Here is a 20,634-nt window from a genome sequence, read left to right on the forward strand (position 1 = left end):
AGGGTGTTTGTGTGTTAGTGTGCGTGTTTTTGGGAGGGTGTGCATGTGCTGTGTGTGTGTGTGTGTGTTTTTTTACGTAAGGTCTTACGCGAGCCTCGCAGCCTGCATTCTATCAACGAATGTTACGAGATGAGGTTACTCAAATATTCTGCATGTCTACTCAGTTTTACAGTGCTTCCCAAGTTAAGGTTTGAAAAGAACTTCAAGCTTCAGACTTTCTGTTAGGGAACCTGTTATCTATCTGCAGAGCCAATGTCAGGCTCATACAAAAACATTAACGTGAATTAGGCCTAATTGATGCTAATACCTAGCGCGGTTTCTATAGGCAGGCATGAGAATCACTCACCTTTCAGCGAAATTCGCCGTTTTGAAAACAAAATAGGTGACCTACGTGAATCGTGTAGATTCGATGAGTTTTGTTTTTTTTTGGGGGGGGGGGGGGTTGGGGGGTTGGATATATTTTTCATATTCAGATGACATGTACATTTGTAAGCATGCAACTAGTGCTGGCGGCGGCAAGGTGCTCAGTGTTGCCAGATTGTAAATGGCGTATCATATCAAAGGCTCAAAATGATCGTATTTGGAGGATAATGAATTATATCTGTCAACACTGGGAAAGTTTGACCAATGACAGAGCTCGCGCAAGAAGGTGGAACGTAGGTGATTCCCTTTCCAAAACGTGTAAAGACGTAATAACTAATGTGTGAAAGACCCAGAGAAACACTAATATCCGACGAGGCAAAATCCCGGACAATTTTGGAATCCCTGCTGGACGCATTTTTTTTTTGTGTGACCGTAATGTTAGCATATAAAACGTTAAAACATGTGTTCGGTAACTTAACGGGATGATTCATTTCAAGGGGTATAACCTTCAGATACATTTGTATAAAAAAGTTAGCAAGCATATGATGTGATTAGCCTGGTTACGAGACGGCTACGGTGTGAATAACTGATGGAGTAAGATAATTTAGCTACATTAACTCAAACGCCACGGAGACTCCCTGTTCTAACTTTGAATCGCTCTGTTGGGGGAAAGTGACCATTGCAAAGGTGTTTGACTACAGACTGTTAACGTAACAAATAATTCCTACTATTGCAAACAGTCAACCCACAAGCCTTGCCGGTATAAAACAAATCATGTCGTCAGATGACCATTTTCAGTCTCGTTACCATAAACAAGACCCAAAAACAGAGCAACCCTGAGCACTGACATGATAAGCACTTTGGTGACAAGAAAGGTGAGCATGGCTGCAAAGGGGACTCTTGTCACATGAAAGGCTTCAGTGATGCTCTGCTCAAAAAGGCCAAGTCACCAAGCTATGAGGCAAAGCAGTCAAGAGCAAGTGCCACTGGAAGTAGATAGATGGATACTTTAATAGGAGCTTAACATATATTTAAATATATATATATATATCCAGTTATTCAACATAATAAATCAGCGGCGAAAAAAACAATAGAATCATATTTTCTTGACAAGAATTCCATAAATGAAAAGAGATCCTTACATTTTGCATCATTTAGTACTTCTAAAGAATATATGATTGTATTGTTTTTTTCGCTGCTGATTTATTATGTTGAATAACTGGATGATGCGAGTGCATGGAAATATTAACGCGAAGGGCCTTGCCAATAAAATGTATTGAAATCTGAATTACATAACATTGTATTGGCTGTCAATCATGATGGAAGAGTAGACAAGTTAAGTTACGGCATCTCTCGTGGGGGCTATGCATTAAGCCATTTGTGGTGCCCTTACCACATTGTGCCTCATATACTGTAAATGATAGACCCAGTGACAGGCTGGCATGAAATGGCTTGCATAATACTAGTAAGGAGGCCAAAATAATTTTTGACTCATGGCTGAAGCTAAGTTTCTCCAGCTCTCCCCAGGTTGGAAAAAAGCATCTCAAACTGCATAAGATTGATGCTTTAAAATATGGAACATTTAAATTTAACTTGCGGGGGAGCACGCCCCCGGACCCCCCCCTAGAGGGGTAATATCCTCCTCACCTTTTTCACCCCTGAACCGTTTTCATGCCTGATAGGATTCCCCATATACGTTAGCATTAAGCTAAAGGCGCCTGCTTGCTTCAGCGTTGGGGTTAATTGTTGCGCAAAATTAGTGATGGGAAGTTCGGATCATTTTACCGACTCGAATCTTTGAATCTCGTTCAGTAAAATGAACGAATCTTTTTTCGAGTCACTCGTTCATTTTAATGGGGGGGGGGGGGGTGCTACTCAACATTTTTAAATTTTATAGCCAATTCACTGGCGTAAATACGTCCACTACAAATACGTATCATATTTTCATGGAGGTTACTACATGTAAACCAGCAGATACTAATTCCTGCATTTTCAAATAATATTATATGAAAGTTTGGATGAAATGGTCATTTATTATCACATAAGCATTTAATGATCACGGCAAACAATTACGCTGCACTGAACTGTAAGTAAAGTTTTAAAAAGTTAAAATAACTAAACCTGTAATTATTTCTTGTGAACGAATATCATTCACGTCTTACTAAACATAGACACTCGGAAGTGAACTAGGTTAATAAGTCCTTTCTGTTTCCTCTTCTGAGCCTATGCAGGTTACGTGAAAAAATATCCAGAGCCCAGTCAAAATGAACGAAACATTTCGGTTTTCTCTAGCTTCCCATGCTGAGCCTATGCAGATCACGTGAAAAATGCTCCAAATACTTGTATCCGGCAGATGACCTAATCGTTCACCTCCCGACCGTCTTTGGATCAACGTTTCGTTCATCTGCCGGATATCGTTCAATGATTCGTTCTTTTGCCGGATATCAGTCTTTCGTTCAATGATTCGTTCTTTCGCCAACCGTGTCTGTGGATCTATGATTCGTTCATCTGCCGGATATGGGTATTTCGTTCAATGATTCGTTCTTTTGCCGGATCGTTCAATGTTTCGTTCTTTTGCCAAACGTGTCTGTTTCGTTCAATGATTCGTTCTTTTGACAACCGTGTCTTTGGATCTATGATTCGTTCATCTGCCGGATATGGGTCGTTGGATCCTTTTCCACGTGACCTTCATAGGCTCAGTACAGTCAGCTAGAGGAAACAGAAATGATTCGTTCTTTTTCCGACTGGGTCTCTTGGATACGGGTCTTTGGATCATTTTTACGTGACCTGCATTCAACAAATCATTTCTGTTTCCTTGGCTTAGCCAATGCAACAGTCCCAGTTGTCCCGATGCGCGGTCATGAACGAGAAAAAGAACGAATCTTTTTTTGAGAGGACTCGTTACTCTCGAGTCGTTGTAAGGATTCGTTCAAAATGAACGAATCGTTCACGAATGACACATCACTACGCAAAATGTACTCAGTGCAGTTCATGCTCCCAAAGGTTGCGCGTGTTATCATGAGCCTGCCATTTGCTTGGCAGATAGAAAGCTGTTTCCCTAACAGAAAGTCTGAAGCTTGAAGTTCTTTTCAAACCTTTGCTTGGGTAGCACTGTTAAACTGAGCAGACATGCAGACTACATTTTAGTAATCTCATCATGTAACATTCGTTTTCTAAAACAATCACATGTTTTACTGTGGTAGAAAATACGTTAGCTTAATGCTAACGTATATGGGGAATCCTTTTTGTAAGGCTGATAACTGCGTTGTTGGGTTTTGACGACGCAAGTGAGTAATTTGCGAGTTCCTAGGATTCAAGTCTCAAGTCTCTTAGATTAAAGTCTCAAGTAAATATTTGTATGCTGTAATCAGCCCTTTTTGTCTGTTTAGTTTTGGATGTCTTCTAGCCCAGTGTTTTACAACATTTGGCACACCTAATACACAGTAAACTGCACACCAACCACCGGACATGATATGAAAATCAATTACAAACATTGTTTCAGCACGAGTATAATATACTTTAAGAAATAAGCTAAACGCGTGTTCTATTTGTTGTATTTTATTAAACTTAACATCATCCTAATGCCTAGATGGCACAAGCTTTAAGCCCAGGTACAGATCATTTTGGACCGGCTGCATTACCGCCACACACCTGTAGAACAAAAGACATGCAATTAGAACGACAACTGTCATGGTATATGAACATCGTTAAGCGCTAGTACTTTACAAACAGAACATTGTGCACCCGTCGTGCAGCATAATATATGGGAACAACTTTGCCGCCATGCGACAATACATTTATTATGAAATTACATTAATTTAGTACTCACTTAACGCGAAATCTGGGCCTGCTTAGATGCACACAAACGTTGTGTCCGGGCAGGAATTGATGAGAGGCACACACCTAATTCCTCATCAAGAGATCGCAGACTTTCTCTATGTTTAGTCTTTATTGCTGTTAAACTTGAAAAGCCAAGCTCGCACAAGTATGTTGTGAGAGACAGCCCTGTTTGTCACAATTGGGTATTCTTTCGCAGCAGTCAGCCAAAAGTTATCCATAGGTAAATCAGCATGGAGCATTTTTAATGTGCAGTCTTCTTTAAGTTAAATCAATTGTCCGTCTGTGCAAACACCCACACACTGTCCCACTGAAGTCCTCTTGGTTGAGACACTCGGATGTCACTCAGAAGATTTCCACCCCTGTTGTTTTTCGGGCATTGCCTTGCAAAAAAGGCCATTTCCGCGTATAGAAGCTCCATCTACAAAGCACACGTTAGCCTGGAGTTGGGCATGGCCACTTATATCTGTCGATTCATCGAGTTGCAAAGCAAATTTCCCGCTGCAGCGTATCTTCTCCAAAACAACACTCTAGTCTAGATGTCAGCAGACATGTCATCAATGCGTCTCGCTATGGTGTTTTCTGAGAGGGGAACTTTAGCAATCTCCTTCACTGCATCTGGGCCTAGCATGACATTGACTTTGCAGGCGGGTAATATCAATGATTCCCCCACATTATGTTGCTTTTTTGACTTAGATATAGTTCCGCTACTAAATAGCTAGCTTCCAGTCTTGTCTTGGAGCGCAGGGTGTTTAGTTTGCAAGTGACGTTTAAGCTTGCTAGGGACCATGGCACTGTTCGCTAGCTTTTCCCCACACACAACGCACATCGAACTCGGTGCGGCGGGAACCCCAGTGAAGGAAAATCCAAATGACAGATACTCATCACTGTACTGTCTTGAGCTCACCGTTTTAGCCTTCTTTTGACACGGCTCATCGTCTGGATCAGGTGTGGGGGATCTTGATTAGGACCGAGTTCAACTATTTTTCTTTTCAAACATTAGACTTTCGTGCGTGTACTGTACGTATCTCTTAATCTCACTTTTCAAATTGTCGCTTCAGCAAATCTGCCTATTAATTACGCTGCGTATCGCCACCCACAGGCAGAGGGGAGTATTGATCCTTCATACCAATAAAATAAAATAAAATTCACGGTACACCTGATAGCCTCTCGAAAAAAAACACAGCGCGTTAATCATGCGATAGAACAATTTACGGCGTTAAAATGGGTTTGCGTTAACGTCGTCAATAACGCGTTAAACTGACAGCACTAACATATCAGGTTTTTTGTAAGCTATGATGAGAAACATTTCTGTAACACAATTTCAGTTTGCGGGAAGGAAGAGAAGACTTGAAACTGTGCCAAGTACTTTTTTCTAGTAAAATGCTGTGTGTGTGATTGCAAATGTGTGTGTGTTTGTGCTTTCGAATGTGTGAGTGTGTGTGTTTACGTGCGTGTGTCATACGCATACAGTACAGTAATCCAAACAGTTATTCACCTTTAGGTGACACCCCCTGCAAGCCTATTAACTCTCAAACATTGTGTGTGAGATTTGACTGGTTCTTTTGTGAGAGATGCATTGAATTCAGTGGATTTTATATGTATATATGCTGCCATGATACAGAACTCAACATTTACTTGCTGCTGACATTTACTTTACTCCTTTTTCACCTTGAAAACAATACAAATCCCTCTGGCATCCTTTTGAATAAAAATCGCATCACATTGCTGTTGTACATGTACTGGGTGAGTGTAGGAGAGAGATGTCACCCTACCGGTTCTCGAACCCAAATTACAAAAGGAGGGATGGACTTCTTCTATGATTGACGTATTAATTTGCATGGAGACTCGAAGAAGGTACTTATTCTGCTTGAATGCCTGTTAATGTGAAGTGATCCCACGGTACAGATGCCGTATCAAATATGAGGAAACTACAGCATACCAGCACACAGCCTGTCACACCGAAACCTGACCCGACACAGAAACCTGCCATGAGGACAGAGGCAAGGTCAGATAATGATGATAATTATCTGCTCTGTTTATCCATCACTAAATCAGTCATTGTTTGTTTCATTACTTGACACGGAAAAACTTGAGAAATATGATACTTTGTTTTCTTGCAATTACGCTACTGACTGAACATTTACTGTAATGGGTGAGTGCGGGAAAGAGCGGCCACTTAACGGTTTTAAAACCCAGATAATATAAGAAGGGACGTGTGACCTGATGTATCAGTATATGCTGCAGTGACTTTGCAGGATCTAGCAGTCATCTGCATCAAGTTTTGAGAGCAACTTCACTTGAACGGTACGTGTCTTTTGACGTGTTTTGACTGTAAAAGGTGTTTGGTCTATGGCTCCATTGCACCGTTCAATTATTTTTAACCTTAGATATGAAAGCTGTTAAGTTTATCTTGTAAATGTATGGGATGATATGATACTGATTTGATGGAATCGTGATTAAGACTTAAAAAGACAAACACAAACGTGAATGTGACTATGAACGTCAAAATGTATGAAAAACACATGAATGCATCGCTTGAAGACAGTGTTTACTGTTTGGTGATTTTTTTTTCATTCTTATTATCTTATCTGCACATAATTCAAATTACTTTCAAAAGTAAAGGCAGACAGATTGACAACATTGTACAGACTCTAGAATACCTATAGTGTACTATGGAGCAGCCTAACTTGGACCTGTACCCTAGACCTGCGTCTTTGTGTGTGTGTGTGTGTGTGTGTGTGTGTGTGTGTGTGTGAACGAGAGAGCAGAACAGAACAGTGTTTGTGAGTAATTCTTGATCTGATGATTCTAGAACTCCGGTGATCTTCTCGAGTATTTCTGGCCTCTCAGAGTGTGGATTTCATTCTTCATTTAAAATAAATGATGGTAAGTCAACATATAAAACGATTTCAATTTAATATTATTACATATTAATGGTCAATTCATTAATTGGCCTTCCTTCCTTCCCTCCCTTCCTCCTTTCTAACTATCATTCTGTCTTCCATTCTTTCACTGTCCAGATTCAGTGTGTTGTAGTTCTCCTCCTGCCCTGGCTGGGGCAGTGTTCCCTTCAGTATCCTACTGACTGTGCAGACCTGCTCTCAAGTGGCAGAAGAGTCAGTGGGGTTTACACCATCTATCCTGATGGCATTAGCTCTGCTGTTCAGGTTTACTGTGATATGGGCTGTCAGGACACCAAGGAGGAGGGAGGATGGACTGTGAGTTGTCTCAGTCTCAGTCATTTGTTGTTTTAATTGGTTAATCTATCTCTTTGTCTTTCATTATCTCTCTCTCCCTCTCTCATACTCATACACACACACACACACACACACACACACATACATACACACACACACACACACACACACACACACACACACACACACACACACACACACACACACACACACACACACACACACACACACACACACACACACACACACACACACACACACACACACACACACACACACACACACACACACAAATACATATATACATACATACATACATACATACATACATACATGCTGTACATACATTTGTAAATAATTCAACCATGACTTGCCAAAGTTTCATGTGAAAATAAGCACCAAGTCCCACAGGGCCACCCATAATGGCCAGATACATCAGTGACTCAATCAAAATATTGAAAAATTGGACAAATGTTGGTTCATTGGAAGTGCTATAAGACATAAACAGAGGGATTTCCAGCAAGCACAGAATGTTTTATAACACTGTGTTTTTATTATATAATTACTCAGTTCTCAGAATGTTTAATGCAAGTTCTGACACAGTAATGTATGTTTTTTTATACAAAATATATATTGGACACATTTTTAGCTGTTGTTAGAAACACATATAGTCTTCTGTCTGATGTTTCATATGTATGCAGGTGTTTCAGAGGAGAGTGGATGGTACAGTGAACTTCCTCAGGCCCTGGAACCAGTACAAGGACGGGTTTGGGAACGTCTCTAACGAGTACTGGCTGGGTAAGGTGCAATGGATGAATAAGGCATTTCAGATATTCCCTTAGGGAGAAGTTTGAAAGTGATTTACTGGGTATCAACCCACTCAACCAGACCAATGGCCGACTCGTTTACTTCATTGAATCTGATTATTTTTTTCTGGCTGCAGGATTAGAGTCACTTCACCAGCTCACCACCAACAACAAGTACGAGCTGAGAGTGGACATGGAGGACTGGGAGGGGGGGAAAGTCTACGCTCAGTACTCCTCCTTCTCTGTCGGATCTGAGGTAGAGGGGTACAATCTGACTGTTGGGGGCTTCACCAACGGAGGCGCTGGTGAGTTGGGGAAATGAGAACTTAAAGATGGGGTGTGTTAAACAGTATTTCATGCTCATAATGATAGCCTCTGGATGTGATATGGTGCTGTATTTAGCTAAAATATTGAAATGTAAAATTGTAATTCCTCTACAATGAAATTAATGTACATTATATTATATAAATATGTAGACAGATATAGATGTGTATCTGAAAATACACATTTCATTGTATCATTTATCTATTAATTCAATTGAAACATATTTAATATGTTTCAGACGGCTCTTCAGAATGCTTCAGAATGTTCCATTAAATTGAATTGGCCATCCCAATGTCCGGGCTTCCAATATTTCTTAATTATGACTGCTGAAAATGAATAATGCGCTTCTGATTCACATTTTTCATATTATTCTACAAGTAGTCTGTTCACTCAGTCTGTAACAATAATTATTTGTAATTTGAAGACACCAAGCCATGTAATGCGTTGCTTTGTTATGCCTGCAACTTTAAACTTCCATTGACATAAAAGACAATTTTTCTCAGGGGAACTTACCCATCAAACGGCCACAAATTAGATATTTGGATATGAATATTCGGACAAATGTTGTTTTGCATGTGTGTATGACATATGTATTTTTTGACCTTTGAAGGAGACTCTTTGGTTTACCACAATGGGCAAAAGTTCAGCACGTTTGACAAGGACCAAGACAGCTGGGGTAATAATTGTGCCGCCATCCACTCTTTCGGGGGCTACTGGTATCGCCGTTGCCAACATTCCAATCCCAACAGCCTTTACTTCCGGGGCCCATGCTTTGCTAATCGTTGTGTGAGTTGGAATTCCTTCAAAGGACATTCATATTCACTGAAATCCATCACTATGAAGATTAGACCTGTGGCTTAGGCAGCTGTTGAAGAGTCTGTGTGTTAGAAGGGATGCATTCTGAAGAAGTGCCCATATTATTAACTCTCTCTCTCTCTCTTCCATCTTTCTAAACTACGGGTTTATGTAGCGTAGTGGGTCATATCAGTTCCAACGCCCAGACAAGCTTATTAAAACGTAATCAATATAATACACTTAATTGGACGGGGATGCCATTTTATTCAACTGAAATGCAGCTGTTTTGCCTCTGCATGAGTCACTCTATTTGTGTTTCAAGATCTTTTAACACGATCGTCTGTGTAGAACAATGTCTTTATATCTGGAACGGGTGTGTTGTATTTCTCAGGGTTTCAATAAAAATAATAAAAATACAAATCTGAAGCATAATTGTTGTCCTGGAGTTTATACTTGAATATTGTGCCTACAAAACACTATCAGATCTTAACCTTTAAAAATAAATGTGTAACTAAATCAACCAGACATTAGGATGCCTTTTCTCTCATGTTTGAGAATCTTGCTGATCTGCTGATCTGTCTCTCCCTTGATGGTCTATGTGCAGTGCAGTGGTAAAGCTGCCTGTGTAATTGGTGATTATTTCTGGTTGTTAAAGCTAAGTTACTAGTCAAGTGTGTTTACCTTTGTAGGGCCAAGTAAATATAATTAATTCAGTGACAGCAGTCATCCCCACTGTCTGCTCACCGCTTCACACTCATGAACTTCATGCCCACACTGGCATCCCTGCCATCCCCCCATCTATGTAGCTTAAAAAAGTGAACTTGTTCAACCAGGTTTTTGTGACTTAGTTGGCAGGATGACAAACATTTATTCAATCTTCAATTTGCGGGAAGGAAAAGAAGAAGACTTACAAATGTGCCAGCTCCTTCAGTATTCAAAGTAAAATGCTTCAACCACCCACCCACACACTCTCAGACGTACACACACGCTCTCAGTCTCACACCTACACCCACACAGACACACAAACTCACAGAACAACAGGATAGCAACCAACATATTAGACAATCATCTCCTCAGACACAACACACACCGCACCAATATCACTGCAAACAGACCTGTGTTTCACTCGGGTGGATAGGGTCTAAATGAATGGTAACGCAAGATGATGAGGCTATTAGTTATTGATGTTACTCTACTGATAAATTCCTACTACATATTTTATTGTGTGTGCTTGCAAGTTAGTTTTTGTGTGTTTGATTCAGTGTGTGTGTGTGCCATGGGCTGGTGGTTTGGGGTTTCACTCAGACATTTAACACTGAAAGTCTCCAGGTCGGTCACAGTCACTGAACACTGTGTGAGTAAAGCTGAGTTGAGGTCTAGCAACTCTCCGTCCTGTAAGATTCTTTCTCTATCTAGGCTACTACACTTAATTATAAAAGGTGGTCTAGGTGGTGGTAGGTTGAAGTCTTCAATCAATGCAGCTTGAAGCAGTGGGATCAGAGCCAGAGATATTTATTACAAGAGGCACAAAATACACTAGGTACATTTCTGAGCCTAAGTGTCTTATCGTTGAGCAGGATTCTAAGTGTCTCCGAGCACACGCAGCTGCTTGTGGTGGATCTTCCTCGGGAGCGATGTTCCTCCGTTGCTCTGATTATGTTCTGATCAACCTGAGTCTAGGGCGCACCCTAATTTTACCAGTAGAGTTACGTAAACCAAAAAGAATGCATAACACACACACATATATGTGACCTGTGGCGGTTCTACATGGAAATACGCCCCGGGCGAGACCCCCTTTCCGAAATTGGGCACCTGACGGATTTTTGCCTTTTCCTATCCCTCTCTGTGATTATTTTGCACTCGACAATCAACACATTCTCCATCGCCCAAAACTTTCACTCGTACAGAAGTTAAGACTAAACCAATTCACCTTGCCCTTGGTGACACATAATCGTTCAGTATTACCTATTTGTATAAGCCATTTCACACAATTCAGAAAAACAAAAAACGTGCTGGAATTATAGGTCTGTAATTTTTAGGTCTGTTTTTTGCAAGAAAGTCGAGGTGTGAGTGACATGCGCCCACTAATTGTATTAGAGTATTGCTCTATAGCCTACAGTGGATCCCCCCGTCCCCCCACTTGTCTGTTCCAGTTGGGAGTCCCACAGGTTAACTTTTCCCCCGCGCTCCCTCCCCTTCCACGTTTTCACACATATGGCACCTTCTTAGCAAGCAGGGGCGCAAGCAGGAGCGCCTGCAGCCGCAGGGAGCGCCAATTTCCAATTCCCCACACAGTGAGATGATAGATAATAGAAAACCGCTTCGAGGTCCAGATTATTATTGATTTATTTACTTGGTCGTGCCGCCCCTCACGTGACCTGAAAAAGTGCCGCCCCGGGTCTAAAACCGCCACTGTATGTGACCATGTAAACAGTGTCATGAGCTCATCAATGCCCATGAGCCGGAGCATGAGTCTGATAACAAGGCGCCAGAGCGCATGCCACACAGCGCACACACCGAGAGAGAGGCCCAAGCAGACATAGAGGAGCTGTCTCCAATGGACACCATATGCCTTCGTATACGTTATGGTGACCTCTTAACCTTACTGGAATTCAGGGCCTACATGTTCTCTTGGGAGCGCCGGGTAAAGATGGAGATACCTACACAAGAGATCTGTACATGAGAAATACACCAGAATCTAACATTCCCACAACCAGGCTTTTGTAAGCTGTGACGTAGTTGGCAAGATGCCAAACATTTCTGTAATCTTCAATTTGTGGGAAGGAAGAGTAGAAGACTTGAAACTGTGCCAGCTAATTCAATATTTACAGGAGAATGCTACCAAAGTTGTAATAGCTTACCAGAAAATAAATAAATAAACACATACAGTTAACAGACAAATACATACTGACACATAACCATATCACAGTTAAGCTGAACAGCAGCGCTCGCCATCAGGAAAGATGGTGTAAACCCCACTGACTCTGCTGCCACTTGAGAGCAGGTCTGCACAGTCAGTTGGATACTGGAGGGAACACTGTCCCAGCCAGGGCAGGAGAAGAACTACAACACACTGAATCTAGACAGAGAAAGAATGGAAGGCAGAGATATAGTTAGAAAGGAGGGAGGGAGGGAGGGAGGGAAGGAAGGCAAAGACTAATTAAACCGACCATTTTAATGTGAATAATATAAAATCTAAATCTTTTCTTAGTCTTACCATCATTGTTTGTAATGATGAATGAAACCCACGATCTGAGAGGCCAGAAATACTCGATAGGATCACCGGGACAATTTCATGCTTTCCATGAAAACTCACACTTGTATTTATCAAATGAGCTGCAAAATGAATAAAAAATATAGTCAAGACATTGACAAGGTTGGAAATAATGATTTTTATTTGAAATATAAATTTTGTTCTTCAAACTTTGCTTTCGTCAAAAAAGGGTCCATTTGCAGCAATTACAGCATTGGAGACCTTTGGCATTCCAGCTGTTAATCTGTTGAGGTAATCTGTAGAAATTTCACTCCACGCTTCCTGAAGCACCTCCCACAAGTTGGATTGGCTTGATGGGCACTTCTTGCGCATCATACAGCCAAGCTGCTCCCACAACAGCTCAATGTGGTTGAGATCTGGTGACTGCGCTGGCCACTCCATTACAGACAGCATACGAGCTGCCTGCTTCTTCCCTATAAAGTTTTGCATAATTTGGAGGTGCGCTTTGGGTCATTGTCCTGTTGTATGAGGAAATTGTTTCCAATTAAGCACTGTCCACAGGGTATGGCATGGCGTTGCAAAATGAGTGATAGCCTTCCCTATTTAAAATCCCTTTTACCTTGTACAAATACCTCACTTTACCAGCACCAAAGCAGCCCCAGACCATCACATTACCTCCACCATGCTTGACAGATGGCGTCAGGCACTCTTCCAGCATCTTTTCACCTGTTCTGCGTCTCACAAATGTTTTTCTGTACGACTCAAACACCTCAAACTTTAAATTCGTCCAGAACACTTTTTTCCAATCTTCCTCTGTCCAATGTCTGTGTTCTTTTGCCCATATTAATCTTTTCTTTTTATTGGCCAGTCTCAGATATAGCTTTTTCTTTGCCACTCTGCCTATACGGCCAGCATCCCAGAGTCGCCTCTTCACTGTAGAAGGTGACACTGGCGTTTTGCGGGTACCATTTAAATAGCTGCCAGTTGAGGACCTGGGAGGTGTATATTTCTTAAACTAGACACTCTAATAAACTTGTCTTCTTGCTGAGTTGTGCACTGGGGCCTCCCACTTCTCTTTCTACTCTGGTTAGAGCCCGTTTCTGCTGTTCTCTGAAGAGAGTAGTACACACCGTTGTAGGAAAAGTTCAGTTTCTTTGCAATTTCTCGCATGGAATAGCCTTCATTTCCAGTGGTGGACAGTAACGAAGTAGATGTAATTCGTTCCTGTACTTAAGTAACATATAGATGTATCTGTACTTTACTCAAGTATTTCTATTTGGTGAGACTTTATACTTTGACTCCACTACATTTCAAAGTGAAAATTCGTACTTTTTACTCCATTACATTTAGTAAAACCTCTCGTTCCTTTTTACCAAAGCGAATCAAATAATGAGAGGTCAAAGTGTGTGCACAATCACTAATCAGGGCTCAGCGCGCGATTTGCTCTGAAGTCCTTTCGGTTTTGTCAGTTTGGTTCGTTCATTGTGCGCGAGCTACGTTGAATTCGCTGCAGCATTTTTGAGGCTGTTTTATGCTCATGTTTAGCCTACTTAACGCTACATAAATGAGGGAAATGATGGAGGAAACGATGTTTATCCTGGCAAGGGATGTTGCAAACTTTTATCATGCAGTTCTTGACAAACTCTCCCTCGGTAAAGGTATCACTACATACTTCGTATCAGTCTTCAGAGCAGACTGGTATGCTCTGTTATTTTGTTCAATTTATGCAAAAAGGTCAAGGTCAAGTGTTTGGTTTTGACTTTCGTCTGTTTTTTGTACTTAGGGTTGTGTAGGGAATATAACTAATATCTCTAGTCTTTAGCACAAACTAGTATAACACCACATTCTCTGATTTTGTGTAACTAGTTCCTGTAATGGTTCTTATCATACTTTGAAACATAAATCAGGATTCATGAGTTTAAGGGTAACACAGACATGCAGATGTGATACAATAAAGGAGCATTTGTTTAGCTCCACATTTTTTTATAATTAAATGTGCAACTAAGTTACAAATAAATGTAAAATGGAATAATTGTTCTCTAGTGCCGTTATTTTATAACCACTTGGTCTTATCTAATGCTAATAGACAGCTTTCAATGTTTTGTGCTTATACTCATTTTAATAGACAAATGTAAGACACTATTTAAAGAGTGGCATTAGTATTTTCACCTTGTATCAGTTGATTGAGCCGAAGCCTTGATGTGAAAATGATAAAAGGCCATTAGAACCATAATTCATCCAAGTACTTGTACTTTTAATACTTAAGTATAAATGAAGGCAAATACTTTTATACTTCTACTTAAGTGGAAATTCAAAGTGCATACTTCCACTTTTACATGAGTAATATTTTACACTTAAGTACGTAGTTAGTGTACTTCGTCCACCACTGTTCATTTCTAAGAACAAGAATAGACTGGCGAGTTTTACATGAAAGTTATCTTTTTCGAGCCATTTTGAGAGTATAACCGAACCCACAAATGTGATGCTCCAGATACTCAACTAGCTCAAATGAAGGCCAGTTTTATAGCTTCTCTCACCAGCAAAACAGTTTTCAGCAATGCTAACATAATTGCACAAGGGTTTTCAAGGGTTTTCTAGTCATCCATGAGTCTTCTAAGGCCATTAGCAAACACAATGTACCATTAGAACACCGGAGTGATAGTTGCTGGAAATGGGTCTCTATACACCTATGTAGATATTTAATTAAAAACCAGATATTTCCACCTAGAATAGCCATTTGCCACATTAACAATGTATAGAGTGTATTCAAGATACATTTTATGTCATCTTCTTTGAAAAAAACTGTGCTTTTCTTTGAAAAATAAGGACATTTCTAAGTGACCCCAAACTTTTTAAAGGTAGTGTACATGCACCCACGCTTACACAAACACACACACACACACACAGGTGTAGATTACAGGTCCAAGTTTTGCTGCTCAACAGTACACTTAAGGTATTCCTGTCTACGTGCAATGTTATATATCTGTCTACCTTTACTTCTGAAATTAATATGAATTATGTGAATTAATATGAATTAATAAGAATTATTATATCCTTCTAGAATAAAATCACCAAACATTGATCATTGTCTGCAAGCAATGCATTCATGTGTTTTTCATAGATTTTCACATTCACAGATCCACACAGACACTCAGACATTCACAATCACACACACACCCACACACACTCACACATTCGCAAGCACATCCACACATCCACACACTCAAACACACATACACACACACACACACACACACACACAAACACACTCACCTGATAATGTCATAGAATATCTAATAAATTAGACTCTACCAGAACAGTGAGAGCAATAACTAATAGCTGCATTATCATCTTGCATTACCATTAATTTACAACCTATCCACCCCAGTGAAACACAGGCCTGTGTGTGTGTGTGTGTGTGTGTGTGTTTGTGTGCGTTTGTGTGTGTGCGTGCGTGTTCGTGTCTGTGTGTGTGTTTGTGTGTGTGTTTTTTGGTGGGAGGGTGTTTGTGTGTGTGTCTGTGTTTGTGTTGGTGGTCGTAGCATTTTCCTGTGAAAACTAAGGAGCTGGCACAGTTTCAAGTCTTCTACAGTTTCAAGTCTTCTACTTTCTTACAAAAACCCGGTTGAACAAGTTCACTTATTTTTTCAGCAACAGTTCCGCATGTCACTGTGATAGGGTGATGGCTCTTGACCTCCTGGTTGAGGCACTAATGTGGGGCACCCCTGAGATGGGTGAAGCACTAGTGTGTGAGGGACCCCAGAGATGGGTGAAGCAATAGTGTGTAGGCAACCCAGAGATGGGTGAAGCCTTAATGTGGGGCACCCCAGAGATGGGTGAAGCACTAGTGTGTGAGGGACCCCTGAGATGGGTGAAGCACTAGTGTGTGGGGCACCCCAGAGATGGGTGAAGCACTAGTGTGAGGCACCCCAGAGATGGATGAAGCACTAGTGTGTGAGGGACCCCAGAGATGGGTGAAGCACTAGTGTGTGAGGCACCCCAGAGATGGGTGAAGCACTAGTGTGTGGGGCACCCAGAGATGGGTGAAGCACTAATGTGTGAGGGACCCCAGAGATGGGTGAAGCACTAGTGTGTGGGGCACCCTAGAGATGGGTGAAGCACTAGTGTGTGGGGCACCCCAGAGATGGGTGAAGCACTAGTGTAGAGTTGGAGGGAGAGTTTCTAGTCCTTGACTCAGCTTTGCTCATACCGTGTTCAAAGACTGTGACCGACCTGGAGACTTTCAGGGTTAAATGTCTGACTCAAAGCCCACAGCATTGAAGTTGTTTAGAATATATGTAAAGATGGCACACACATACACACACACACACGCGCGCACACACACACACACACACACACACACACACACACACACACACACACACACACACACACATACACACTTACACAGACACTCAGACACATACACAGACACTCAGATATATTGCAAGCACAAACACACAGGCACACACAAACTCATTAATTCGCTAGCACATGCGCACAAACACCCACCCACTCAACCACAAAACTTGTCTTATTGTGTCATAATATATCTGGTAAATAAAACTTTATCAGTACAGTAACAACAATAACTAATAGCTTTATCTTGCATTAGCATTATTTTAGACCCAATCCACCCCTCTGAAACACAGGCCTGTGTGTGTGTTTAAGTGTGTGTGTGTGTGTACGTGTGAGTTTGTGTGTGTGTGTGTGTTGGTGGGAAGTTGTTTGTGTGTGTGTTTGTATGTGGGTTGTTGTAGCATTTCCCTGTGAATTCTGAAACAGCTGGCACAGTCTTCTACTCCTCCTTCACGCTAATTGAAAAAGAATGAAAACAGAAATGATTGTAATCTTGCCTTTTACGTCATTTTTTGCCAAAAACCTTAGTTATCTTATTTTTTCAGCTACTGTTCCGCATTTCAATCCTATGGTGTGACGGCTCTCGCCCTCTACAGGGTGAAACACTAGTGAGGCGTGCACAAACACACACACACACACACACACACACACACACACACACACACACACACACACACACACACATACACACACACACACACACACACACACACTGTGAGAATGGCCCGAGCCAGCCTTCTCACGATGTGGGATGTAGGCTACTAGAATGTGGTTGCAGGTAGGCAGGAGCACACACAGTTCAAGAGACAATAGCTTTCTTATCAAAAACTTCAATATTTATTAACACAGGGCTATCACAACCCCAAAACATATGAACAAAATAAACAGACCAGGGTACTTTAAACTAGATGTTACAAACAGGACTTTGAAGCATGTGTCGCGAAAGTGAAGAACTTTCAGACGTAGCGAGTATCGAGATTTGTATCGTTTTGCCGAAATTACCTCACTGGAGACATCAAGAGTCTCATATAAATCAAGTGCTTCACGAGTTTGTTCCTTGGTTCACTTTTGGCGGGACGCTTCGACTATAACGGCTGATTCGGCTTATTCATTCCATATGCGTTGATCCGTCAAGGTTGATGAATGGGGTGATGTCATCCGTTGACGAACTGAATTGGTGCTCCGTTGGGTTCCTTTGCAATGCCTTGCATGCATTGCTTGGGGCAATACATAACTGACAGCAAAGGCGCTAGCCAATCAGATTGCGCTTATGCTCATGCTAAAGACTTTGAAGCTCAAAAAAAAGATGGCAGCCCTAAATTCTGTAGCAGGTCGTATTTGTACCTAAAAGTAGTTTGTTTGACCTTTTTTTTTTACTCAAAAAGTTACAGAGAAAATTACCCTGTTCAATATAAAAACCCCGTTATTGTAACTAAAAAATACGTCTGATAGGATTGACGAGGTGGTACCACTCATAAGGCAAACAGCTTGCTAGGGGCGTGATTGGTTTGTTGACCCGTCAATCTCACTATAATGTCTCTGTTATCAACACAACCCCATGCGCCATACTCCTCCTCACTCCTCCTTTGTAACTGCGTGTAGAGAGAGAGAGAGAGAGAGAGAGAGAGAGAGAGAGAGAGAGTGAGAGAGAGAGAGAGTGAGAGAGAGAAAGATAGATATGGGGGGGGGGGGTATCCTATGCTTTCACTCATCTTTTGTTTTTTGAGAGAGAGGGAGCAAGAGAGAGAGTGAGAGAGAGATCTACTGATGAAAACAACGACTGAGAGACAACTCACAGTCCATCCTCCCTCCTCCTTGGTGTCCTGACAGCCCATATCACAGTAAACCTGAACAGCAGTGTTAATGCCATCAGGATAGATGGTGTAAACCCCCCTGATTCTGCTGCCACTTGAGAGCAGGTCTGCAGAGTCAGTAGATACTGGAGTGAACACGGCCCCAGCCAGGGCGGGAAGAGAACTACAACACACTGAATCTGGACAGAGAAAGAATGGAAGACAGAGAGATAGTTAGAATGAAGGAAATGAAGGAAAGGAAAAAATTATTTCTGCTCAGCTCTCTCTTTCACACACGAAAATTCAGGTCCTGGTAAACTAGAAGGCCGAATTTCCCGAACCAGAAAAAAAAAATGCTTTACAGGTACAACCCTTTCTCTTTTAGTCAAGAGCTACCAAAGTTGAATAAAAATGATTAAAAAAAAATTGAGCATCAAAGAACAATGTTTATTTTTTACTTACAATTAACCTAACAATTAAGATACACTATTTTCGGACTTTCACTTACTTATAGACACATGTCCCACATGCACACAAACCTAGCTCTATAGGGCACTTTAATTGCAAGGACTATGTGATGTCATTTTCTTGTCATATCGAATTAGCATATTTAATTAACATATCCATAACATTACATAACATGATTGGCGCTTTAGAAAAAATTGCCAAAAGCGCTGATTGGCTCTTTAGAAAGGACATCAAAACACTGCCAAAAAAGAATCTGTAATTCGCAACTGAAATCCGTAATTCGTATTTGAAATATGTATCCGTATCGGTAATTTGTAACTGAAATCCGTATCTGCAGATAGATTTTGAAAGTGAAGATAGTTTTTGAAAGTGTAGATACATTTCGTATTTGAAATCCGTATCTGTAAATTGATTTTAAAAGTGAAGATAGTTTTTGAAAGTGTAGATACATTTCCTATTTGAAATCCGTATCTGTAGATAGGTTTTGAAAGTGTAGATGGTTTCACAGATACAAAATCTATATTAGAGATACAAAATCTATATGACAGATACAAAATATTTATGGCATTGATCTGATTCCATACATTATTTGTTGGTTATTATTATTAATAGGTTTACAATTATATATTGAGCGGTCAGCTGACTGAGCTGTGCTGAAGTCCTAAACTTACAACTTGAATTTTGAATTAAATCTTTTTTAATTTTGAACGTATCAATACATCCCAACGAATATGGGAAAAATTAAAAGAGTCATTGTGTGCCCATTTTTCCACAAGTTGTCATGGTTCCGTAGGGTGAAACATTTTGCCAAACAGCACTTTCCCTTGTTCAACTTTCACCAGCAGAGGTCCTCATCGAGCTATGATCGAAAAAGCTTTAAGTAATGAACCATTTTCTTCAATTCAATTGTGTTGAAAGCGAGTTCCTAAAGAGGCGAAACAGGAAACAGGTGAGTCCAGTGTCACAGGGCAAACAGCAAAGACAAAGACTGGAATTTGGAGTGGAGAGTGTAGACCCAAACGGTAGAGCCAGGAAAGGAAAGAACTGGGTCGGACTGTGACAAAAAACTATACCTGATACAGTTAACCCCTGCATTGCCATAGATTCACACACAACATAAAATGTATAGAGTTCTACCTTAGAAGGGATAATCATGAGCTCTGTGCATATTAACCTTGTTTTATTTGTGTGCCTTATGTGTCAGGATTTATTTGTCTGTTAACTACATTGTTTATATCGTGTGATTTGTATTTTATGATTGTGTTGATCTGTGAGTCCCCCTAACTGACAACTTGCCAAATATTCCTGGAAACTGAAAAAGAACACAAATGCATAAATCCACAATGCAACAACCAATCAGAACAGGAAAACATGCGGTTCCATCAGGGGGATGATTCTCAAACATGAAGATGGAATGACTCCTAACACTTACAGCTGAAGAGAATGGCATCCTAATGTTGTGTTGATTTAGTAAC

The 20,634-nt window shown here is 40.9% G+C and overlaps 1 protein-coding gene across 1 annotated transcript; it reads left to right on the forward strand.

The window, feature by feature from the left end:
- Nucleotides 1–7,339: 7,339 nt before the first annotated feature.
- Nucleotides 7,340–17,507, forward strand: LOC308368542 (microfibril-associated glycoprotein 4-like; the record flags this gene model as incomplete). The annotated part of the gene is made up of 5 exons (XM_080842737.1): nt 7,340–7,421; nt 8,102–8,198; nt 8,344–8,511; nt 9,141–9,246; nt 17,495–17,507. Exons 1-5 carry the CDS (start codon nt 7,383–7,385, stop codon nt 17,505–17,507), a joined length of 423 nt encoding a protein of 140 aa, XP_080698863.1. The 5' UTR covers nt 7,340–7,382.
- Between the last annotated feature and the right edge of the window lie 3,127 nt (nt 17,508–20,634).

Source organism: Sprattus sprattus (assembly GCF_963457725.1).
Source record: "Sprattus sprattus genome assembly, chromosome: 1".
Taxonomy (NCBI): domain Eukaryota; kingdom Metazoa; phylum Chordata; class Actinopteri; order Clupeiformes; family Clupeidae; genus Sprattus; species Sprattus sprattus.